The sequence below is a fragment of the Prunus avium genome, chromosome 3, assembly GCF_965620075.1.
Source record: "Prunus avium chromosome 3, drPruAviu1.hap1.1, whole genome shotgun sequence".
Taxonomy (NCBI): domain Eukaryota; kingdom Viridiplantae; phylum Streptophyta; class Magnoliopsida; order Rosales; family Rosaceae; genus Prunus; species Prunus avium.
This window is the reverse complement of record NC_142286.1, coordinates 29,015,717-29,040,708: the sequence shown is the minus strand read 5'-3', so window position 1 is coordinate 29,040,708 and position 24,992 is coordinate 29,015,717. Positions and strand designations below refer to the sequence as shown.

At 36.7% G+C, this 24,992-nt stretch overlaps 2 protein-coding genes across 5 annotated transcripts; both read left to right on the top strand.

The window, feature by feature from the left end:
* The first annotated feature begins 8,567 nt into the window (after positions 1–8,567).
* Positions 8,568–15,993, top strand: LOC110755149 (senescence-associated family protein). Of its 2 annotated transcripts, none has more exons than XM_088250892.1 (13): positions 8,568–8,734; positions 10,012–10,411; positions 12,841–12,987; positions 13,342–13,415; positions 13,760–13,836; positions 13,957–14,028; positions 14,303–14,371; positions 14,492–14,538; positions 14,640–14,769; positions 14,857–14,925; positions 15,024–15,130; positions 15,474–15,549; positions 15,632–15,993. In XM_088250892.1, exons 2-13 carry the CDS (start codon positions 10,074–10,076, stop codon positions 15,803–15,805), a joined length of 1,380 nt encoding a protein of 459 aa, XP_088107018.1. In that variant the 5' UTR covers positions 8,568–8,734; positions 10,012–10,073; the 3' UTR covers positions 15,806–15,993. The 2 variants fall into 2 exon arrangements, with proteins under 2 accessions (XP_088107018.1, XP_088107019.1); XM_088250893.1 differs by having other exon boundaries at positions 8,570–8,734; positions 15,027–15,130.
* A 1,381-nt stretch (positions 15,994–17,374) lies between these two features.
* LOC110755172 (caldesmon-like protein (Protein of unknown function, DUF593)) lies at positions 17,375–21,979 on the top strand. Of its 3 annotated transcripts, none has more exons than XM_088251022.1 (4): positions 17,375–18,827; positions 18,930–19,097; positions 19,218–20,666; positions 21,432–21,979. In XM_088251022.1, exons 1-3 carry the CDS (start codon positions 17,501–17,503, stop codon positions 20,645–20,647), a joined length of 2,925 nt encoding a protein of 974 aa, XP_088107148.1. In that variant the 5' UTR covers positions 17,375–17,500; the 3' UTR covers positions 20,648–20,666; positions 21,432–21,979. The 3 variants fall into 3 exon arrangements, with proteins under 3 accessions (XP_088107148.1, XP_088107149.1, XP_021812036.2); XM_088251023.1 differs by having other exon boundaries at positions 21,418–21,979; XM_021956344.2 differs by having other exon boundaries at positions 17,376–18,827; positions 19,227–20,666.
* The last annotated feature ends 3,013 nt before the right edge of the window (positions 21,980–24,992 follow it).

Sequence of the window (24,992 nt, the reverse complement as noted above, 5' to 3'; positions counted from 1 at the left end):
TTACGTGTCTTTGTTACTGAATTTTATTTCTTTCTGTAATTATTTTGGACTTTTGGTCCGCGCTGTGTTCTTCCATTTTCTGTGCTGAATCCAACCGTATAAAGAACGTGAATTTTGGACGTACGGTTGGAAAGTTATAGGCAAAACACTGGACAGAGGTCGAAACTGAAAAACAGAGAAAACGAATCTGCCCAAAAACGACCGGTCGCTTTTACCTGACGACCGGTCGCTTTTCAAGTCAAATTTTGAGTTTCGAATCTGCCCAAAAACGACCGGTCGCTTTTACCTGACGACCGGTCGCTTTAGCACTGTTCATAGGTGATAAATGGGTGATAAAAGGGTGATAGAAAATGCTGTTTGTGTTTTTGTTTAGTTTTCTTGTGTTGTTTCATTTCTTTTACACTTCTTTACTCATTTTTAGTTTCCATTTTGCATTTGTGCATTTGTGGTGTGTCAATTAAGTGTTCTTTACGTACTCAAATTAGAACTTATAGGAAGCCGACAAGTTCTTCGTGGGATCGACCCCGTACTTACATAATCTATACTTCAATAGATTCGTGCACTTGCGGGTATTTTTAATTGGTTGTTTGCACATTAATTTGTGTCCTCTTAGGAATGCAACAGTTTCTCTAACAACTTTTGCATTATGTTCCCATTGTTTACTTTGCAAGGTTTAGTGTAGAGATGCTGAACCATCCCTTTACCAGCATAGGGGCCTTTGATGTTGGTGGTGAAAACATTGTAAGTCATCTCTCTCTCTCTCTCTCTCTCTTATATTTTTGAAAGATTGCTTACAAGGCCATGAAGTTGGTACATGTTTGGGTCTCGTTGAATAATTTAAAATTAGGAAGTTATCATGTTTGTAATACTTACAAAGCCGTGGCTAGGAGTACATTTGGAGAGGAAAAAGATTAGCTATGAGACAGACTCAGATTTTGTGCGTCCCTTTGGGCTTCTAACTCTTCGGAGTTCAGGGGGATTAATTTTCAGTTAACATTTATATTAGAATGTTGTTGTAATGTAGTCTTGTTGCCTAGGTGTTTAAGTTTTTCTTTTGTGTTGTTTGGTTGGTGCGGCTTCCTTAGCAACTGTCTCTTGTACCTTTTTTTTTCTTTATAAAATTTTGTCTCCTTAAAAAAATGGTGTATCCTCATGACATATTTCATAAGTTCTAACTATACATAGCGAGTGAGTTAGTGATTGATCTAAGATCTTCCAAATGCATATCTCTCCGTTATACATGCAGTACTTCCGAAGCACGAAGGGTCTTATTTTTGTGGTTGATAGCAATGATCGGAACTAAGTTTTGAAGGCTAGGGATGAGTTCAACAGGATGTTGAATGAGGTAGTTTTCTTTATTCATATGTCTTATTTTTCATTATGCTTCTTTGTATTGTGATTTTCAAAGTTAAGTTCCCATTGTAAAGGAGACATGGAAGTTATACGCCTTTAGATTAAGTTCTTTGTCTTTTCTTCATTACTTGATGTTTTTGACTTTGTGGAGTTTGGCTTCAGGATGAATGGAGGGATACTAGTGTGCTTTTATTAGCCAACAAGAACGATCTTCCGGATGCGATGACTTTTGCACAATTGACTAAAGAGCTCGATATGAAGTCCCTCATACACAAACAAAGGTAAACTATTTTTCTAATTTTCTGTTCACGATGTTTAGTTCTTATATGTGACCATTTGTTCTAACTAGAGAGTTTTACATTTCTTTTATGTAAAGATGGTGTAATATGTCCTAAACAATTGTTGTTATAAATTTTTGTAACCTTATTCGCAGCACTTGTGCAACCACTGGACATGGATTGCTTGGTGGGTTGGGTATCTTTTTGAAAATGATTGATAACACGGCAAGTTCGCTCAGTTTTATTTATATATAAAAAATTAGAAAACTAACTCATGACATTACATTATGGAATGTTATATGCTACAACATTCTTGGATCTATAACAAAATGCATTGTTCATAAACATTGGACGAATTGCATTGCATTTCGTGTTTCCTTACCCTTGATATTTTTCCTATTCTTTTGCAGGTTCCTCATATGCGCATATTAATATGTGTTGGTGAAGTGATGCAGTCTACTGTCCAACATGTCTTCACCCAAACTGATAAGAAGACTAATCAGGGTGAATCTAGAATTAAAGTTTACATGTGTATCTAGAGTAGACTATGTTGAGCATCAAGTTGAGGAGGTAGAGACAACTAGCTATCTCGTTGACATGATAATTTTAGAGTATAATGAAGTTGTTAACCATGGGCTTGCTACAATGAAGGTAGACCATAATTGTTCTTATTAGTTAACTTAGGATTCATAATAGAAATTGTCTTTAAGTTTTCTTAGTTCTTAACTTCGAGATTGTCTTTAAGTTTTTGTAGTTGTTAACTTATTTTTGTTGCCTTTAACTATTTTAAGTACTGTGATAGGACTTCATAAATCAATGAAATCGAGTTGGATTTGAAGGATGTCTTGTAGGCATGGGTAATGAGGTTGAAGCTGAGTGGATGAATTTTGTAGATGTCTTTTTCCCTTATGATTACATAACCAATACTGAACGGCTACTTACAGTAATTGGAGTTGAACTTGGTAGTAAAGCATTAAAAGAGGGAATTTCTAGAACTAAAAGAAGCCAGTTGGGCAACTGTACAAATTAGCAACAATGATCTCATACCAAAATTAGCAACCAAGATCTTATATCAAATATCTTCGTGACAAAGGCTCTAAAATGTGATTGATAAAGTTCAAATTTTGTAAATCACTGTTATGCTCTACTATATTCTTTGATGGAAATAGTATGTCTCTTTTATTTTGTTCTGGCTTATCTAAGGGCACGATCTAATATAATGTGGTGTGGTTGGGACAGAGTTGATAGCCACACCTCTCCTCTTGTAGGAGGTGCTTTTGATAGACTAGATTAAAGTTGTGAATGACTTGTTTTGGACTAGCCCTACTTTCAATACTCCCTTGGATTTGCAATAATGTCAATGAGATATCAATAACATGTCGATAAACCCTTCGATACCTATTTGTTATTAACTTAGTATCTATATGTTATTGCCAATTCGCCCTCCTATAAATGACGAATATCCTGCAGAATTTTAAATTAATGATTGTGTTGCCTCCAAATAACTCAGACCCCATGGGGCTGTTGGACGCTATTTGATTAGAAAGCAATTATGATACAATTGAACTCCGGGTCTACACCATCCAAAATGCTTCTTTCGATCGTCTTGTCTTACTTGGGAGCATTGCCATTGCAGTCTTGTCTTCTGTTGATGTTCGAAGTTGGATTCAACTTAGATCGAAGAAGTGTGGAGTCTTCAACAAGACTAAGGTTCGTGGGCTTTTAGAAAAAGGGATCTTTGGTCACAAGGTCATCCTGCAGGAGAATGGATGGAAGAAGCAAATGTCAAGTTTCGGGTACTGGTGTGGTACTTGCCAAAGACTCTTCGGTGCTTAAGTCAACAAGTATGGGGTACACAGTAATTTTAACAGAGTAATCGTAAAGGTGAAAAGTAGTTTCCCTTTTTACCTTGGTACTATTCCTTTTTTTATAAAGAAATGAAAGTTGGGGTTTGCACAAAGTTTCGATGTGGGACATTATGCAAATCACAGTGATGGCGACACATGTCCAAGGCTTAGGTTATGTAGTTGAGAGCTTCAGCAATCGCCTTCAGCAGGTAACTGCCACATCGAAGGAAGGTGTCTTCGGTAGCTGAGATCATGATGATGACATCAGTATTTAGGGATTCCCAGAAGTGTCTTACCTTCAATGATTTTTTGCATTCTGGGGTCCAGATGATATTACGCTTGTTGCCCTTAAGGGCCTTAAAGAATGGGGCATGATGATCGGTAGCCTTGGAGATTAAGAATGAGACACGACAATCGGTAGCCTCGTGACCTTAGGGAATTAAGAAAGTTGGATGACTGTGATCTTTCTTTGCAACATGCTCATCACTTGATTTTAGTATGTTTCATTTCTTCTTTTGTTGGTTTACTTCATTTGACTTCCATGACAATAATTTCGTATAAATGTTTCAGAGACGGTTGAGCATCACTTGGTTGAGTTGTCCAAGGCGAAAGAATGAGTTAGAAAATTTTCTTGAGTCTCATAAGAACAACGCCTTAAGGCAAGCAAGGCCAAATGAGAGGAATAGAAAGATGAGTTTTCTAGCCTCACGGGGAAAGTTGTCGCCCTCCATCTTGAGTGTAAGGATACCCATGCAGAAATAGAACGACTGAACGGCGAGGTGGAGCGTGTTGAGAATGTGAAGAAAGTTAGTTTGATGCTTGTTGTGCTCACATCAACATTGAGTAGACATTTTAGACTTGGATGCATACAAGGACAACAACCCATCACCATAAGGTTGTGGCTGATCCTGATGCCTTTGACACATAGATGGGAGTTGGGTTGCGGGTTACGAGTTTATACTTAGGATGGACCCACGAATATCCCATCCCCACGATTTGTAGCTTATCTTGTGCCTCTTGCCTCAGGTGACACTTACACACATACAAGGGTGAGGATAAGATTCTCTAGCATGGTGTATATCTTTTCAGCATCAACCAAACTCTTGCTAACGTAGAAGATGGGTTGTTGTAAATGGTTCTCCTTTTTTAACAATGCTTGACTTAATTGCACCTTGGTTACGAAGATTTACAAATACAATATCTCCCCATTCTTCAGTATAGTGAGGATTAAGGAACTTGTGAGGTACCGTTTCAGCTGATTAAAAAAAAGCTTCTTTTTGCTCATCTCCCTATACATCGCTTTTTTTAATTTTGGATGGCTTGGAAGAAAGATTTGCATTGATCAAAGAGGCGCATGATGAATTGAGGATTAAATCGCTTTAGGTTACCTAGAAGAAAACACTCCCATGCTAAATTCAGTAGGAGTATAATTGCAAGCAAATTTAGAATAATATCTATTTTTCCCCTTTTGGATTGTGGGTTAATTGGCCTTTTATAGGCATTCAACTCTTGGGCTCCAAGTTCTATGTTCCATGGTTTTCTCCATGATCCAAAAGCACTCCATCATGGGCATGGTAGTGGGTGATCATGTAGGCTTTTCCATGTGGCATGAAGCATGCTAGCCTTTGATCATGGACATAGGACATGCTTGTCTTTGTAGGCCTTGACAATCAACTCCCACTAATCCCATGAATTCATTCATGTGTAGTCATGGATAGAGAATAGGGAAATATGTTTCTAGGCGTAGCTCAACTTCTCCAAGTTTAGGGTGCTAGTGGATAATACCTTGATGAGTAATTTTTTCTTCCACATATGCCCCATTTTCTTTCTTAAGACACTTTCGTTCTCAGATATGGAGAGAGAAAATAATCGTTGTAGGAGTTTGATCTATGTGGAATTTTCTTGAGGTGTCAAATAAGACAACATGCACATTTGTAGATAAATTGATATGAACCAAGATAGCTTGTGGAGTTTAAAAGAAAACCGTATATGATGTGCTTTGGCCATGCCTAAGCCATTACTCAAGCACCAATTCATAGAGTCCCTTGGCTTTTGTACACAACTCTGATTATCTTCAATTTATCATCAACCATATTAGTTGATTTTCGTTGGCCTTTGATCATGGGCATATGACATGTTTGCCTTGGTAGGGATTGGCCATCAAGTCCCACTAATCCCATGATTTCATTCATGTGTAGTCATAGATAGAAAATAGGACAATATGTTTTTGGTTGTAGCTCAACTTCCCCAAGTTTAGGGTGGATAATACATTGAGGAGTAATTTTTGCTTCAATAACAAACACTAGGGAGAATGGGGATTTGTGAAGCCAACCCTTGTCGCATGAAGCTTATTGAGCCATCCATTGCATAGCATCTTACTAAAGTCTTAAGGATGTTCCCTATTGTAAAAACTTAGGGGACCTTAATATAACAAAACTATATACATATGCCCACACAATTGTATACATATGCACACACACTTACCATTTGACATGTTGTATATGTTATATTGATGAAGTTATAATCTTCAACGTTGAAAAGATGGAATAGTTAGAAGAATTTGATAACAAAGTTGTTCGGGTCTTTAAGTGATTTTTGGATTAGGGTTGTGGTATGGTGATTCACATATTTGAGAGAGAAGAGAAGTGGGAGTTTGGAGCAATGGGTATGGCGTTTATGGATGATTGATTTTAGGTGTAGAGTTTTTTTACAGTCAATTTGAAGCTTGAGGGTTTAGCTAGAGTGTTTGAGGGTTTCAAAGATCAAGGCCATGGAAGGAAAAGATTGGGACTTGGACGTTATGGTGTTTATGTCTTTGATTCTTATAGGATTTAGGAGTTCCAGAGGTAGGAGAATGAAGGAAAAGTATGGGGTTGTGTTTGAGGTTATCATTTACATGGAATATGATAAGAAGGAGCGCCAGTACATGCTTATTTCCAGAGGGCAAATGAGGGTGTCGAAAACAACTTGTTCCATCGATTAAAAGCAAGGACTGAAAAATCGATATTATTGCGATAATATCCTTTTTTTGAGGAGGCGATATTTTCGCACCAATCCACACTATTATCGCGATAATTTCATGGGCAATAATTTCAACATTTAATACAAGAAAAATGCTGAAAATTCTCCCTGTTGCGCATAGAGGGATTCGAACCCTGCCTCTGTGAGAACAGCCTAGCGCCTTATCCAACTCAGCTGCATACGTGTTTGTGATTGTATTTTCGGCGTGTAATATTTATAGCGTCTTTAAAATGTTTGCAAGCTAATATTTATTATCTAGGATAAATTTCTATATTAAAAAAGACACCAAGGGGATTCGAACCCCTCCCATTTTACTCCTTCAACACCTTAACAACCATATCACTTATGTTTTTATGAAAATATGCTAAAATATTTATATATATACATGATTTTGTTTTGAATTCTTTTTGCAAGAAACAAATTGTTTTGAATTCTTTTGACCATTCCTTTTCAAGTTTCTATTAAGTCACTCATGTATCTTACCATGCAATGTATAAAGTGTAAAATATTGCAGTAATTCATTATATATAAATGATTATGGTGTGTTTAATCTTCTTTCATTAATTCCTACATATTTTCTACACTCACAGTGTTTTCTAGCTCGCTATATAATCAACTTAAATCAGTTAAATCCATCATCCAATGCATTTCCTTCCAATTTTTTGTGATAAACTAATAGATAATTGACTAAATAAACATCTTGCAAAGTTTCAATAAAAATTTCCAAGTTTTCTTACAATTTCCGTGGTTTTTATTCAATTTTTATCGATATCGATAATATCCCGATATTTCCATCGAAATTTCCGTGTTTTTGAACTACCGATATTTCCGATATCATCAATATTTTAGACCTTGATTAAAAGGAAGCCCTAAAACATGCTTATTTCCAGCAGGTAAATGTGAGTGTTGGAAACAACTGGTTTTATAGTGGGTAAAGGGACAACTTGAAGAGTATCTCATTTGTTCACCCACATGGGAGAACTGAAGAAATGGGCTTGAACTTTGGTGCACCCAAACAACCCAAAGTATCAATTATCCAATAGGTTCCATGGGTCTTGTGAACTTTCGTAACCTTCCAAACCACAACCCTTCTTGCAAGCCCGTTGCACTTGTATGGTTTCGGCCCACTTAAGCTTGTTGGATGGTTTGATATAAAGGAAGCTGCTTGACATTGCAAGGATGCATTTAACACGCATTTTTCATGCTTGGTCATTATAATAGAGATTAAAAGCTTGAATTGCGAGGACTGGAAGTTGGTATGGTATTTATGCTTGGTTAACGTCTGATCTTCCCAAGTGCTAAATTAGGCTTTCACTCGGCATGGCGCAAATATCATCAATAATTAATTCTTCTGAATCCTTGTTGACATTTGTTGGATTTGATACACTGCACATATTTAGGGCCAAACTTTGCTTATGAGCATGGGATGTGTTGGGCTTGGAGAACATTTTGGCCTATGAACTTTTTGGGCTTTGAGTAGTCAATTCCTACATGAATATGAAGACAACAAGAGAAAGGTAATTTCAAAATTAAAATCTCATAAAAGTTGATGTCAAATGTTATTCTAATGATTTTTTTGAACTTTAAGCCCCACTATTATTTATTATTTTTATAGTTTTATTTATCATATGAGTCTCATTCGTTTAAAAAAATATATAATAAAGTAATATGATATCTAACATTTTGAGTCTAATCAGCAATTTTACAAAATGTCAAATTGCCATCTAGACCATCAAATTAAAATGTAATATTTTGCGACATCTACCTCGAACATGCTTTAGTATACACGCCATTTTTTTTATTTCTTCTTTTTACATTTATCCACAACGGATTAGGTTTTCTGTCATTTAGCAAAGAGTTTCTGCAGTTGTGGTAAGCCCAATCCATAACATCCGGCACACAGTAAGCAAAGTCAAAAATAAAATAAATAAACAAAGGGGGAGAGAGACTGCAGTGGATGCCAAAAATCATACCTTCTCTTTTTTTTTTTGGTAACAAATCATACCTTCATCCATACATGCATACATACAAATGTTGCTCTCTCTCATTATATTTCCTTGTTCTTGTCCTTTGCGTTGGCATTTCTGGGGCCACAAGCATTGCTTGTGGTTGCAATTTCTCCTTTCAATTCCCTTGACATTCTGCCTCCTTTGTGACTACAAATTTGGCTGCTTCACTCACTTCCCCCCTCTCTCTCTCTCTCTCTCTCTGGAAAGTCAGTGCTGCTTTCTGCAGGTTAGTTAGTTTCCTTGCATTTCTTGCTTGCTTCACTGACTTCGAACTGTTTTCATGTCATTATTCTGCAAATTCTTCTGTGGGGTTTCTTTAATTTTCAATTTTAAGCTTTGGTTTAGTGAGATTTCGTCATCACTATATTCAAGGTCAAGTTTGCATTTACAATTATGCGTTTGCTTTATGATCATGGCAAAATAATTATGCAGGAATGCGTCTGCAATCATGACATAAAAATTTAAACTGAAATGTTGCGGTAAACTATATTAGTTTTCCATAAGCTATCAATTTTTATTTATTTATATAACTTACCCGCACCTGAATCAAAGTTTAAGCTTTACCCATTAGCTGTACGTAATAGGCAAATGGAATATCTAAACATTTTAGAGTTGTTTAGCACAATCTTATCCAGAAAGTGAAGTGGAAATTAATAATTTTCATCCAGCTTATGTAACACCTTTAAAACTATCAAAATAGATCACTTCCTGATTAATTGAATTCTAACTGACAACAACAGCTTTCTCCATTACAAGTGAAAGAACAAAATGGACCTGTTGTTGCCAACTACTTCCTGAGGAAACTACCAAGACCGTCAAATGTGGTTAAATGGAAGAAGAGATAATTGTAGATGTGGGCATCCGATGATGTCGGCCGAAGGGAATTTGAACACTGATTTGAACTGACTTTGAACTGCAATATGATTTTGGAATTGGAAAAATTGAAAGAAAAAAAATGAAAAAATTTATTTATGTTCACAACATGATTTTGGAATAGAGCAGAAGCACTCCAACCTCATAGTTAAGGGAATTTGAACACTGAACATTTTCAAGTTCACTGATTCTGGAACCCTAATAAGAAACACTGGACATGAAACTTAGAATTTTCCAAGAAAAGAACTAGAGAAAAGATAGGTAATTAGTACCTTATTGGTTGGCTCTAAGGATTATGTTGGTGAAATATTCTGAACCCAATCATATCTCTAGCCAAAAGTTATGAATTTCTTGTGGTGAAAAAGATGTGCCTATGAGTTAAAAGGGATTCTCAAGGAAATGTGGTCTTCATTTACATGTTAGAATGCAGATATAGGGTACTTAGTGTCCTGACTGAAGGCTGAATGAAATAGTGTATATTTGATGCTCATAAAAACTTACTTTGTTTTAATAAGGATTTTTTGGTACAATAAAGTTTTTTGTTTAGTGCAGTAGTAATTTTTCATAAGTAATTTTATGTTAAATGAGAATATAACACTTCATTGTTTCGTTTCTCTGTCTTTGCTGAAGCTTTAAGCTTTTGTGAGGGAAATTCTGGCTAGTTTCACTTCGTCGTTGTGTTGATCCTGCCCATGGCACTTACTGCAAGCAAGGTTTTAAGCTGTCCTGCGGTGACTAATACAAAAACTATTCCTAACTCATATGGAATCTTAAATTCTTATGCCAAGTCAATGCAACGAAATAACTATCATTGTCCAAGTCAAGGGGTTGAACTGAGGCAGCTAAACTATGGACGTCCGTTGAAAGAAAAAATGATATTTTCTAATGATGGTTTGTGGCGTATATTGGGTAAACCTGTTAGTTTCACTGACTCTCAGAGATCTACTGTCTTATACCTGTCAAGAGGAACTCATAATACCAAAGCAAAAGAACCCATTATAACTTATGGTGATCCTGCAGGGGAGACTAGGTAAGAATCAGTTAGAAATTAATATAAATTTCATTTACCAGACACGTACACCTGATCAAGAATATTTTTACATCTCTCTCTCTCTCTCTCTCTCTCTCTCTCTCTCTCTCTCTCTTTCATTAAAAGGATGCTTTAAATTTTTTTATTTATCAAAATCTGCATTTATGTTTTCTACGTTTCAGGAATCTCGAACATGCCTTTCTTTAACTATGACTTTTAGAAACAGCTATTATGTTTCTGACACTCTGTGAATTTCCTTTTTTGAAATAGATATTATTCTGTGTATTTGGAGCAAACATTAATGATAGGAGGACAAAGGGAGTAATAATTTACTTAAAAGAATGATGCAGTTGTTCTGCATTTTTTATTTGATAAGCATCGCTAGTGCATATAACAAATTGTTTGTTTGTAGTGCTAGCCTTTTTTTATGTATCAACCTGTCAATTGGCTTATGATTTTACTGTTTTCAACTTGTACTGGTAAATGGGAACTTGTGAATTTCTTACACAGTTGTAGATGTGTAGAGATTTATGATCCCTGGTAATTTTTCACATGAAGCTTGGGGTTTGTATTCTGAAACATAGAAGGTATTAAAGTGCAATTTATATGTCTCCATCTGGCTGCCAAAGAGAAGAGAGAAACAGTGCCTGAGCAGACGAGAAGTTACAGACATAGGAATAGATTCTCCTGGCTACAGGGTTGATTGATATAATGAGTTTTTTATTCTAATCTCGATAGGAGCCACATCTAGCTCTATAGATCAAACTTTTCCTTAGCGCAAGCACTAAGTAAGCAAGCGGCCTTAGACCACTGAAGGAGATACACCAAGTTTACTTGCATACTTTTTAGAGTAAGAAATAAACACTTGGAAGTAGAGAGCGTTAATCACTCATAGGGATTCTATCAAGACAAGACCGAAGGATATAACTCTTTATAAGGCATTGAAGATTATGTAAACGTACCACAAGGAGGATTTGCTTAACAGGAAGAGGGAATCAGACGAACAAGTACAGTACTGTATATATATATCTAGTGGCAGGGGCCTCACCCTCTAGGCAGCTTTCACGTCCCTCAAACTAAGGTCAAGTGCATGTGCATTCCCTTCATCTAGATCTTCAGATAATTGTGTCAAGATCAGAAAAAAATTTAAATTAGAACATAATGAACCAGAGGGAAAGTTTCCTGTGATACCAACTTCTGTAGACAGGCCATTACTTTCTCTAGAAACTTTTTCTCTGATATAGAGAATCAGGGCCAAAGGAGTATTTAGATGGAAGTGCAGTAAGTGAGATGGATGGTGGGAATCCTGTCACAACAATTGAACAGCTTAAAGCAGCCACCGCAAAGTTTTAAGTGATTTATATGCAGAACTAGAGGAAGAAGGGTGTGAGTCTGCAATAGGCAACCAGACTCTGATTATGATAACAAGGCTTCAAGATGTGAAGGCAGCAATACAAATGGTGGCATTGCGGTACAAAGGATGTTGGAAGAACAATGTGAGTATGACCAGAAAGCCTTTGACTTTTGAACAAAGCTGATGAACAAGAGAGATAAGGAAGTGAAAGAAGTAAAGCAAGAATTGGAAATATTTCAAAAGAAATACCTAGATTATCAGAAGAAGGAGAAGATAAGGATGCCTAACTTCCCAAAGTTGCACACCAGTTTGAGTGTCCACTTTCTTCTTGGAAGATTCTTGATGCTTCAGCCTATCAGATTGTGAGTCTGGAGGGGGCTGTTCAGAACCAGATAGACTTTTGGTATCCCCATGAAATTTTAACATTTCCCATGGGACTATAGCATTTTCCATTAGCTTTTTACGCTATCTTGGATATCTTGGACTATAGCACTTTACATCACCTTCTCAAATGGGGTTGTAACTGCTATCTTGGAATTATCCTGGTATTGATGTTACTTGAATTACTGAGGATCAGTTAGGCCACATTGACCCTCATCTTTTACCATGGCTGTCATTTAATAAATTTCTCTTATTTTCTTCCCTGGATGGTATGCGTACCTGCTTTTTAATTGACCGAGCTTCCTCTTTCCTGAAATACGTCTATTTGTTATGTGCCACTCTAATTGATTTCCTCTTCCTTTTACTCCCTTGTCAATTATAACTGTACCTACAATTAGTTCACTGTCTTTTATTAATACAAATTTGAGTTTGAATTGTTGTTTTTTCACTTATCAGAAGGAGTTACTTCATGAATTTGTTTGATGTCTTGTGTTCTCCAATGTATTCCTCATTAATATACTGTCTCTAAATTTTTAATAATGATTTATCTTCTTCTTTCAGAGTTTTCTATAGTTATATCTTCAACTTGACCAAATTAGTCTGTTTCTCGACTTGAACAAATTAGTGCATGAAGTTTGTAAACACTGCCATTTTCTTTTGCAATATCATTGAAAGAATTCCTGTTGTGTACTAGTTCACAGAGTGGGGATGAGGAAGATGAGCATCCAGTCTTTTCTGAGAGAACTACTCACTCCAGTTTAGCTGAAGCTTGTAAATTTGTTTGCAATGATGCAAAGTTTGTAAATGAGAGGGCTCGCAATGATATTATTCTGCTTTCTCGGTAATTTTTCATAAACTGCTTTTTGTCCCCCTAGATGAGATTGCAAATTGATCATAAATCCACCAAGAACTAATCTTGCATTGTTAAATTACAATTAGTTTAGGAATCTTAAAAGTACTTAGGACCTGTGTGCAAAATTTGTAACACCATGTTTCTGGCTTTTTTCTGTAGATTATGCATTATAAAGTCAGGTTGAGCATGGTTTACAAGAGAAAATAGATGTAAACATGCATTGCAACTTGCATGTGGTAGTTGTTGTTAATTTATCAAGATAGTCATCTAATTCGTGGTTTTAAATAAATTGAAATGTTCATACATATAGATCACTGCTCATGTTTTGCCACTTCTTGTCAGTGGCATAATGAGGTTGAATGCCCGTGCACGTCAAGACGTTGCTATTCTTGGGTCTGGGTTTCTTAAGCTTGATGGTAAAACTCTTTCACCTTTATGTTCAGTGCAGAGCTTTTCTATAGCAGCTTTAAAAATTCTATTTATTCTTGAATGCACTTACATTAATTTATTCTTTATTGAATTACAAAAAATGTAGAATGAATATGGTGTTTGGTTCCATTCTTTTGGTTGCCTAACATGCAGCCATCTTTCCCCATTCTTTTGGTTGCCTAGAATGAATTTATTCTTTATTTGTTTACAAAAACTGTAGAATGAATATGGTGTTTGGTTCCATTCTTTTGGTTGCCTAACATGCAGCCATCTTTCTCATTTTTTCTGGTGAAAGTTATTGATTTCCTTATCCTGACCTTCTGCTCTGTAGCTCGGGCACGAGAGGATACGGAGAAAATTGACCGTAATGTGAAGAAGAAAGCTGAGCGCCTTCATCATATTGCTATGGTTTGTGTATTATTTGTGTTTTTTTTTTGGGGGTCAAAATTTTATTTGTTTATCTTGGAGGTGAAGACACTTTTTACCTGGCTTTCATGGTAATATTTGATAACTAACCATCCTCCACAGATCTTAAAAGACAAAGCAGAGTCTAGATTGAAAACTGCCGCTGATAAGCATTGGAGTGACGGAGCCTTAGAGGTACCATAAAAAAACAGAAACAAAAAAATAGTTGGGTTCTATCTGTTGTTTGTTGCAACATAGAAATTTTGAAGAAAACTTTAAAGAAATCTAAATAATACAATAGTGCATCAATTAACCATGTGAACTTCTTAAAATAGTGTATTTACAATGAGTAGACAACATATACGGTGAAAACAGCGTGCTCTGCTTGATGCTGTCTTGATGGATCAGTAAAAACTGCACTAATGCACTAAAGTATACATTCTTGATGCTGTCTTATGATTCATTTTAGGCTGATTTGCGCCGCGCTGACTTCCGTGCCAAACAACGTGCAATGGAAGATGCCCTAATGGCTTTGGAGGTGAACTTCATTTGCTTTGCGATACTCTCCAAGGATACTTGTTGGAGATCATCTTCCTAGTTTATCATGTCCAGCTATAGTTTCCCATGGTCTCTGATCCTTTTTCATATTGTTTTGCAGTTTGTCAAAAATATTCATGACCGGATGGTGAGCAAAATGTACAATTTGTAAGTTTCTTTTGTGATTGTTAACTTCCTTGTTCATTAGATCTCCTCTATTAGTTGTATATCTACCTTTGAAACATAATATCTGACATGCTCATATCCAGTCCTCTGCATAGCGAAAATGGTATTGTATCAGAAAATGACATGCTGGGGCGTATAATGCTTGAAAAGAATGGCAAAAGTCTTGATTTCCCTTTTGGTGAAGTATCTACTGATCGCATTACTGCAATTCAGGTCCCTATTTCCTGGCTATCTCCAGTTCTCTTTCTTCCTCACTTTCTTGCGATTCAGGACATTAATAATCGTATAAATGGTGTACAGGAAGCTTACTGGAGTATGGCATCTGCTCTCTGTGAAGCTGATGGAATTGACTATACTGATCCTGAAGAGGTTCATATCTCTATGTATTTACGTTCCTAATCTGGTCGAGCAATTAATGTTAGTTTGGTTGTGGGGTCCTTCTTTTAACTAATCTTTTGTATCTGAAGCAGCTCGAGCTGTTAATTGCAACTCTTATTGATCTCGACGCTATGGATGGTAAAAGTAGTGTATCGTTATTGGCAGAGTGTTCAAATTCTCCTGATGTCAATACCAGGTAAGTTATGCAAGCATTAGTTATGTATCTTCTAGGCCCCCTAGACAATGTTGGCCCCCCTCTTAAGCTATGAGTTTGGTCTTTATGGTTCTGAAACAAAGATGTCAAAGTACAAAGCCAAATGTAATATGCTTTACAAGTGCATGTACAAGGCTCATGAAACCTCTTGTATCAAAGAAAGAGTGTAAAAAGAAACCTCTCAAATTTTCAAGATTTAGTGACATAGGCCATTGACAAGGAACCCTGTATGAATTATGAATTTTAAATCCCTCGTTGCTCTTTACTCTAACATTACTTATATTGTATATCATCCACTCTTCTCTGTTTGTTTTTTGTTGTATAGGCAAGCCTTAGCCAATGCCTTGGCTGCAGCTCCATCGATGTGGACTCTTGGAAATGCAGGAATGGGAGCACTACAGGTTACATGGTCATTACATAATGTTAATCATCATTCTTTGCCATAATGATGCCAGAAACTTATGTCCATCGTTTTCCTTGCAGAGACTCGCAGAGGATAGCAATCCGGCAATTGCTGCCGCTGCCACTAAAGCAATCTTTGAACTTAAGAGACAATGGGAGATAGAGGAAGGAGATAGCTGGAGGTTTACGATGAACCAAAACCCCATTGAAGAATGGGAAACCCAAGAAGCTGACGACAATGAAGATACAGATTGACGTGTTAAGACAACTGTAGTGTAGGTATTCACATGGAGGGTTAAATTAGTTGTAGGATATAGACCCTCACTAATTACCATAAAGTGATCAAAATTCTGTAAATAAAATGCTACATTTTTTTATATTATTGAAATATGTCATATCATTAGCAAAAACAATGCTTTGATAATCTACGGGGTTCAAACTTAGGACATGGTGATTAGTTACAAATCCTATCATGTTATCGAGTCATATTCGAATCGTGTCGTTTTGGTTTGTGTCAAATACTAGTCAAGTTCAAAAACTGATTTGATCAACTACGGCAGATGACTGGTTTGCAAATGTTTGAACCATGATAAAAGGAAAATTTGTTTCAATCATTTTATTGGTGCCAGTTAGTATGGTTATGGGTTAAAATTCCGTTTTTACAATATGCTACCAAATTAAACCATATCTGTTCTACAAACCAAAATACAAGAAGCGATCATCATCAGGGTCCATTTAATAATTGTAGTTGCACATGAATTGCACTCTCGACAGATTTTAATTCAAGAGACAAGACGACCCCATAACATCATTTTAGTCCCTCCCAACTTTAGTGTGTACTCTGTCTAAGTTCTTACCATTATCCAATGTTTGCCTTTGTGATTGGAATTTGCATGAGCAATTTAGCCGCATGTGGGGCTACTATTTTTTTAATTCTTGTTAAACACTATCCTTTTTGGGGGGTGTTTTTTTTCAGTCGAAGTTAGGAAGAGAGGATGGTTTTCTCACGTTTACACTGTTAAGATGTCATGAGATTCGAACCTGAGACCAATGGAGTTGATGCTATTTTTCACTGAGCTTGACCCGTCGGCCTTTATTAAGGGTGTTTGGTAACTCTGACTTATTCTTTTAGACTTTTTTTCCAAAAAGCATTGGTTTGGTATGCTTTAGTTAGAATCTTTGATTATATTTCTTAGGTGCCTCAACTTTTCAAAAGTTAAAGAAAGCATAGAGGCCCGCCAGGGAGCAAAAGCAGGGAGAGAGACCATAACCCACAAACATTATTAACCAACTTTATTCATACAAAGGCTCTTCAATCACTATCACAATCCCCAATTTGATATACTCCCTTCCCTTTTTTTCCACTAACCTTTTTCTTTCTTCATGGCTTTTCCATCATGCCTGCCACTGTTGACAACCCATGTTTCATCATTCCCTGCCTGTCACTTTAATTTCAATATAAGAATCCCAAGTAGCATATAGTTTATATTAGTGGTATATCTAAGTATCAATTAACAAGTTGACAACTAAGAAAACTATTAAAGAATAATTTGAGATCATCACTTGAAAGTTGAAAGCTTAAATTGGAGGTGTAAGGGGTCTGATTATGAGTATTAGATGTAGCATGTACTTCCTTATACAGCGGTAATACAGTCTTTAACAAACATTCGGAACCAACTACCTATTTGTTTAGTGGTATTTCTCTTATTAAAGTTGGAAGAGGTTTCAAGTCGAATTTAAGTCTCCCATTAATTTAAAAAAAGTTAAAAATGGTCTTTAACCAATGTTACCAAGTTCTTCCCGAGACAAAATTTGGCATGTACATAATAATATACTACCGTTAAAAAAAAGTACATCAAACTGGGAAGCATCTCTGCTTCTCTTGCAACAGCTCAGTCTTGTTCTATCTAAACTTGAAAAGCATTCCTCTCTCTCTCTCTCTCTACATCCATGGCTCCCAACAAGTTTGCAACCAGGTTGCATAGAAGCGTCCCCAAGTTCATTGTAATTCTAGTGTATGCTGTCCTTGAATGGACTTTGATAATGCTCCTCCTCCTCAACTCTTTGTTCAGTTACTTGATCACAAAATTTTCCAAGTACTTTGGCCTCAAACCACCTTGCCCATTGTGTACTTGTAGAGTTGAGCACATCTTGGAACGAGGCAAGAACTCGAAGTCTTACACAGATGATGTATGTGAGAGGCATGCCACTGAGATATCATACATGTGCTACTGTTTGCATCATAACAAACTGGCCAAATCACATAATATGTGCGGCAACTGCTTGGCTTCTCAACCAAATTTTAGAGGAAATTCTACTGGAATGCCAACAAGTATGGCTTTCATTTCGTGGTTGAGTGAGAACAAGCTTGAAAAAGAAGAGAAATTACCTTGTGTATGTTCTTGCTGCAGTGAGAGCTTGAACAGCAAGCTCTACTCTCCTTCTTCGCCGTTTGAGCCGTCTTGGGGTTCCTTGGAGTATGCCAAGAAAGGAAATTCAACCATAGAATACCAAGGCACAACCAAACCTGATAGCCTGTCAACCGACAGTGACAATGGTTATGAGATGGAAACAACTAATGAAGAACATGAGGATGATAGAGTGGCAGATGAACATCAATTCTCGTCTGATGTTTGTAGTTCTAGCTTCAGAGGCAATGCAGGGGAAGATTGTCCAAGGTCTAGATCGACGTTTCTATGTCATGAAACGGACGCGAATGCAGATAACAAAGCAGGTTCTCGTGACATTATACGGTCAGATTCTAACAGCATGAAGCTTGTCCATCAATCCTCTGATGCTAGTGCTACTACCATCCAGTGTTGCTTTGGAGAAGATTACTCTCTTGAAATTATCCCCCTGCCTTCCGAAAATGGTATGGTCTGTGCCCTCAATCATCGGTTGATTCCCATTGAGTTGATTGATTTTTCAACAAGAATAGACCAAGGAATTCGCAATGCAAAAGAGGAAGATGTGAGAGAGCATGATCATCAAGAAGGAAGTTTTGATTCTGAGCCAAGTATTGGATCGCGACATCAACTCTCGGGAGAAGCAGCATTGTTCATGATAAACAAGAGTTCACTGAAGACAAGTAATGGGGATCTTGAAAGCCTGGAGAAGGCCAGGGGTTTTAGTGATAATTCTTCTGTTGTGGATGCAGAAGAGGGAAAACAAGATTTGGTTGGCATGCCATCTGATCAAGTTGTCACTGCTCCAGGTGGTCAAAAATTATTTGTTCACATTGAAGAGCCGGATAAGAAGGAACCAAATGATCCACCAGGTACAGAGAAATTGCAATTATTCATGACATTTATTCACTGCAATCTATTTCTCTTCCCGGACCATGATGGCCTATTCTAATTATGTTTCTTAATGAAAGCAGCATCTGAAGAAGAAAGTACTTTTGTTGATCACATTCTATCAAGAAGTTTGGCAAATATGGAATTGTCTGACCATGCAACTGATCAGCCTCAAGCTCGAGAAGGTTCTTCATCGCCATGCTTCGAAATTCCCAATGTACCTGACACATTCTTGGCTCAGAATGATAATGGTAAATCTCAAGTTCATTCTTACCTCTACCTACAGACAAAAATCCATTTGATGAAACACATAGTACTGTAAGTAGTGTAATTATCAAATCAGAAAGAGCTGGCTTTTAAAATATATTTAGTTTTGACAGGTATATGGCATGAAGAAAGAGCTACATTGCAAGAGGAAACAAGTATGCTTGAAAAGGCTCAAGAAGAAATAAATCATTCATGCATGTGTTCAGAGCCTAATGAACCAGAGGAAGAGAATTTTCCTGCCACACCAACTTCTGTAAACAGTCTTGGTTACTTGCACAAGAAACTGGATGAAAAAAAAGAATCAGCGGTAGAAGAGTATTTAGATGGAAGTGTGGTAAGTGAGATGGAAGTTGGGGATCCTGTTGCAACCATTGGACGGCTCAAAGCAGCGCTGACAGCTGAACGTAAAGCTTTAAGTTCTTTATATGCAGAACTAGAGGAAGAGAGGAGTGCGTCTGCAATTGCTGCCAACCAGACTATGGCTATGATAACAAGGCTTCAGGAAGAGAAGGCAGCAATGCAAATGGAGGCATTGCAATACCAGAGGATGATGGAAGAACAATCTGAGTATGATCAGGATGCCTTACAACTTTTGAATGAGTTGATGAACAAAAAGGAGAAGGAAAAGCAAGAACTAGAGAAAGAAGTGGAAGTTTATCAAAAGAAAGTCCTAGATTATGAGGAAAAAGAGAAGATGAGGACTGTGAGCAGAATTAAATATGGAAGTGTAAGAAGTAGAAACTCTTCTGCTTCTTGCAGCCATTCATGGGATAGTGATGCGCTATCGATTGATCTTAATTCTCAAGCGAGGGATGAAGATAGTGGCTTTGGTGGCCAACAAGAAACCAGTAACCACAATACTACAGATGATGCAGCTCTAAGTTTGGAAGAAATAGCTTTGGATTGTGTTAAAAATATGAGTGTTCTTGATGAATCACTAGCAGGCTTCGAGGAAGAGAGGCTATCCATTCTTGATCAGCTTAAAGCATTGGAGGAGAAGCTAATTACATTGGGTGAAAATGAGGAATTCTCCGAGGATGTTAAATCAATTGAGCATTCCTCAACGTGTAGTGTCAAAGACTTAGAAGAGAATCATGATTTTAGTAGTCCAGAAGAAAATGGGATATCGAATGGATTTTCTAAGGATCAACACCATCCTGAGAGACAAACGTTGGGTTCCATGGCTAAGAGGCTTCTTCCACTTTTGGATGCAACTGACAATGAAACTGAGGAAGGGTTGATGCATGAAGAACAAGCTGAATCTGAATCTACTGGAATGCAGAATTCATTTACCAGTTTTGAATTGCATGATAACAAAATAGCCATTGAAGAGGAGGTGGATCATGTTTATGAGAGGCTACAAGCTCTTGAAGCAGACAGGGAGTTTCTAAAGCATTGTATGGGCTCCATAAAGAAGGGAGACAAGGGAGTGGATCTTCTCCAAGAGATCCTGCAACATCTCAAGGATTTGAGGGTCGTTGAACTCCGCGTAAAGAACCTGAATGATCCTGAGGGTGAAGTTGCACTTGATTGATATAATGAGAAGCTAAGAGGTAACAGATATTCTGATTCCAACTTTTTACAGCAAAAATTAATTTGGAGAAAAATATTCACAAAGTTCACAATTCAATTTTACTATTTAGGAAGAACTAATACAATGTTGGAGGCACACACACCACTCTAACACATAAGACTGCTCTTCTCAAGCCAAAACCCTCCATAACATATAGCACATTCAAGCAGATCAATTCTAAACAGACAAAACTTTTGGTGTTTTGCACTTAAGTGGACCAACTGACAAATAAAATAACACAACCTAGTTAGAAAAATAAAATAAATTTAGTTAAATTTCTACATTCATTCTAATCTATAGGATTAGGATAAAGAAGCATGCATGTATTTTTGTCACTTCTGAAAACAAAAATGTTAAGGGCCGTTTGATAACCATTTTAATTTTAGTTTTTAGTTTTCACTTTTGGTGCTAGTGTATAGAGGAAAATGAGAGTGATAATGGGAGTGAGTATGAGATTGAGAGAGAGAATGAGAGGGCAGGACTTTTGGGGGGGTAACAAAAGTGAAAACAATGTCAAATAGACTTCAGTTTTTAGTTTTTGTTTTCACTTTTGTTACTCCTCCCTCCCATCATCTCCTCATCTTCCCTCTAAATCTCATCTCCACTCTCATTCTCACTTCCATTCTCTCTCTTGTTCCTCTATACTTTAGCAAAAAAAATAAAAAATAAAAAATAAAAACTAAAAACTAAAATTGAAATGGTTATCCAACAGCCCTAAAATAATAAATCAGTTTGATGATTGCAGATTGCACACCTGGTGATCAGAATGCCTACAGAAACAGATATGTGAGTGATGAAGAATCCACATTTTGTTTAAATACTGTTGAACAAAAATTGTGGGATGAGGGGAAGATCTCTTAATGGAGGGGAGAGATTCCTAGTATTGTTTGTTCCACTTGGGTTTGGTATAAGAATAATGCTATGCCCAAAATTTTGCAGCAGCTCTTCATCACTGCAGTTACCTGGCACAGCTGAATGGTGAAGAGGAGCATACTATTCTTAGTCTGTTGGTTAGGCAATTACTTCTGATTTTCTCCTGCTTCTTCTTAGCTCTTTTTTATTTTTGGGTGGGGGAAGAGGATAATCTGCTGTCATATTATCATCAGCCTTTTTCAACTCAAAGCAGGACGTGTCTTTGTAAACCACATATATATGGTTCTATACTGTAGTGTCTGTCACTGGTTTTGGCAGTTGTTTTAAGGCTTATTTACTGTAGTGTCTTCTGAAACTATGGTCAAATTTCAGTTTGCCCTCTGAAAGTTAAAAGGGGAATGCTAGCAACCTTCTCTCTAACCTTCTCCTTTGGACCTTTTCTCTTATTCTTATGACATGTGGCACTTTATTTACACTTAAAATAATGTAATTAATGCATTAGAAAAATTAACTTTTGTTTCCCAATTTACCCTTATTAAATGTATCCTTCAATTAATCCATTTTTTTAACAAATAGAAAAATAAGACTAGACATTAACCCTCCGTTTGGATGCGGGAAAATAACTCGGAATTTAGCTAAAAGTTGGGAATTTAAGAGAAGAAATTGACAATTCCCTTGTTTGGCAACTTAAGCGCGGAATTTATTAAATGACGCGCGGAAAAAATCATGGAAATTGAGGCATCAAATTCCCGAGTTTAATTTCCACCAAAACAGACGTCATTTCACAATTTCCACAGTGCGGGAATTCATATTTTCCATGGAGCCAAAACTTAAATAAATAAAAAAAGGCCAAACTTTTGATAAATAAAAAAGGTCATTAATCACTCTGTAGTTGTTTGCAGCTTTATCACTTTGTGTTATCGCCTTGCTCTGTAGTTGTTAACTTCATATAAAACAAGTCATTAATACCCTCATAATCTTAATCGTTTATTCCTATACTTTTGTCTACAACTTTTTAATCGAAGCCCTTTCAATTTCTCTGGTCATTGGTCTTTTGGCAAGTGAAAAAGAAGTATCAGGGTCTTGATTGCTTCTAGTTCTAATTCCATAGGTACTGGAGAAGTGTCTGTGCATGAAAATATTGAATTAAAGCTGATTGATGATATTAATTCAGCAATACCTTGTGTATCAAATTCTACTGATGAAGTTATGACTCATACTGATAAAGTTGATTATATTGATTTGGATGGTGATACACAAGATTTAGAAGATATTCATGTTATTGATGATATTTCACCAACATCAACAAATGGTCAAAAGAGAAGATATTCATCTTCGAAATATTTAATTTTTGTCATTTATAATTTACATGAGATATCCAAACATTGAAAATTTCAATTTCTGTCATTTACAAAATCCGACATACATAAATCCAAACACTGAAATCTTCAATTACCAGAAATTGAAATGACGGAAATCTAAATTCTGTCATTTTAAATTCTATGTAATTGGCAATTCCTTCATTCAAACGGAGCATAATACTAATAGAATATATTTTTCTTTTGACCCAGCAGCCCTCGCTCCCTACCCTCGCTTACAGTAGCCACCACACCATTCTCTCTACCCTTTCTTTGCCAATCCAACCCAGCCATCCACTGCCACTACTCTCCCTTTCCTTTTCTTTCTCTCTCTCTCTCTCTCTCTCTAGCCAACAACCCTTCCCCCGCTGTTGATTTCCTTGGCTGCTTAACGAGCTGTAACCACCTCGCCTCGATTTTCGCCCTCCCCTCCACACATCGCGTTGATCTCCAACAGCAACCCCGTCGATCTTCACAACGAAGACGACTCCCACCCACGCCGATCTTCCCCCACCACCGCGGCATCGATCCCCGCCACCCACTTCTTCTTCCCGTCCCCTGTGGTTGGGTTATGGGTTGTTTTTTCGATTTTTTCATATTTCCTTCTTAATGTGTTAATTATTCAATTTCTTAAAACTGATCTTTAAAAAAATGAAATTAGGTGTTTGTTAAACGATTCGATATTCTTTATTAACTGGTTTTTGAAAAAATAATAATAATAAAACAATACACAAAAGATAAAATATTTAATAAGGTTAAATTTGGAAATCAAAATTTAGCTTGTGTGATGCATCAATGGTATTGTTTTGAAAGAAAATAAAGTGCCACATGTTATGAAGAAAATGGAGAATGTCCAAAGGAGAAGATTAGAGAGAAGGTTGCTAGCATTCCTCAAGTTAAAATGACTCACTTTACCTTTTTGATCGATGTTTTGCGTCTCACTTTACTCCTCACCGTTAAGTCTGCTAAAAAATCTTTTAAAAATACTAACGTTGCATCAATAAGACCCACAATTTTGCTGAATTAAGTGTCATGTGGGCAAAGTGGAGCCCACTTACACATAGAAACTGAATAAAATATTATTTAAGTTTAAAAATAAATAAAACATACAAATAAAAGAAATTAAAATTAAAATCCTCCACATACAGCCAACCCCCCAAAACCCCAGTCCCACCGTCACCCCAAGACACCTCCAGCCAAATCTAACCCCACCACCGTAACCCCAATCTCCCCCACCTCAGCGACCCCGCTCAGAGTTTTTAGTGTTTCTATGGTCGAGCAACAGTTTTCGATGGTGAGTTGGTTCCTTTCTCAGGTGGGAAGAGGAGGAGAGGGTGTTGGATTTTCAAATCAACGAGTTTAATAATCAGACTTTCAAAATCACTCAAAATTAGTCAAATCCTCCATCCGTTTTCATATTCTCTAGGATTGGCAAGCCTCCATCAAAAAACACCAAGAACCATTAAAAGCAAATGAGCTCTACTTGACCTTACTATCGAAGACCCAACCCCAATTCCATTAAAAGGGTTTCCATTGTTTCCTTAGGATTTTTTATTCTCAAAACGAAGGACCTAGTTGTATCATACAAGGATTTTTGACTGGTCCAAGAAGAGAGAGAGAGAGAGAGAGAGAGGGGTGGTCATGGTGCACAGTAGGGTTTTGGGTTGGAGAAGGGTGATGATGATTTGGGTTAGAAGATGGGTAACGTGGTTTTGGTTCAGGGAGGAGGCTGGGTTTTGGGTATGAGAGAGAGGAAGAGAAAGGAGAATTGGGGATATTTTTTTTATTTTAAGGTTTTATTTTTATTTTTAATAGTTAAATTAAGTTTTTTAAAAGATAATTTGTAAATTTTTTTTGCACACATGGCACTTAGTTCAGCAAATGTGGTCCAATCTGTTAATTTGATGTTAAAAAGTTTTTAAAAACTAATATAATAATTTAATTTAATTTATAGATAAATAAATAAACAAGCACTAAAAAAATAAAAATGAGATCCAAAAACAAAAATTAAAAACTAAAAATTAAAAAACAAGGCACCACCATCCAATCCCAGCTACCTCCCCTTACTCGCCCAT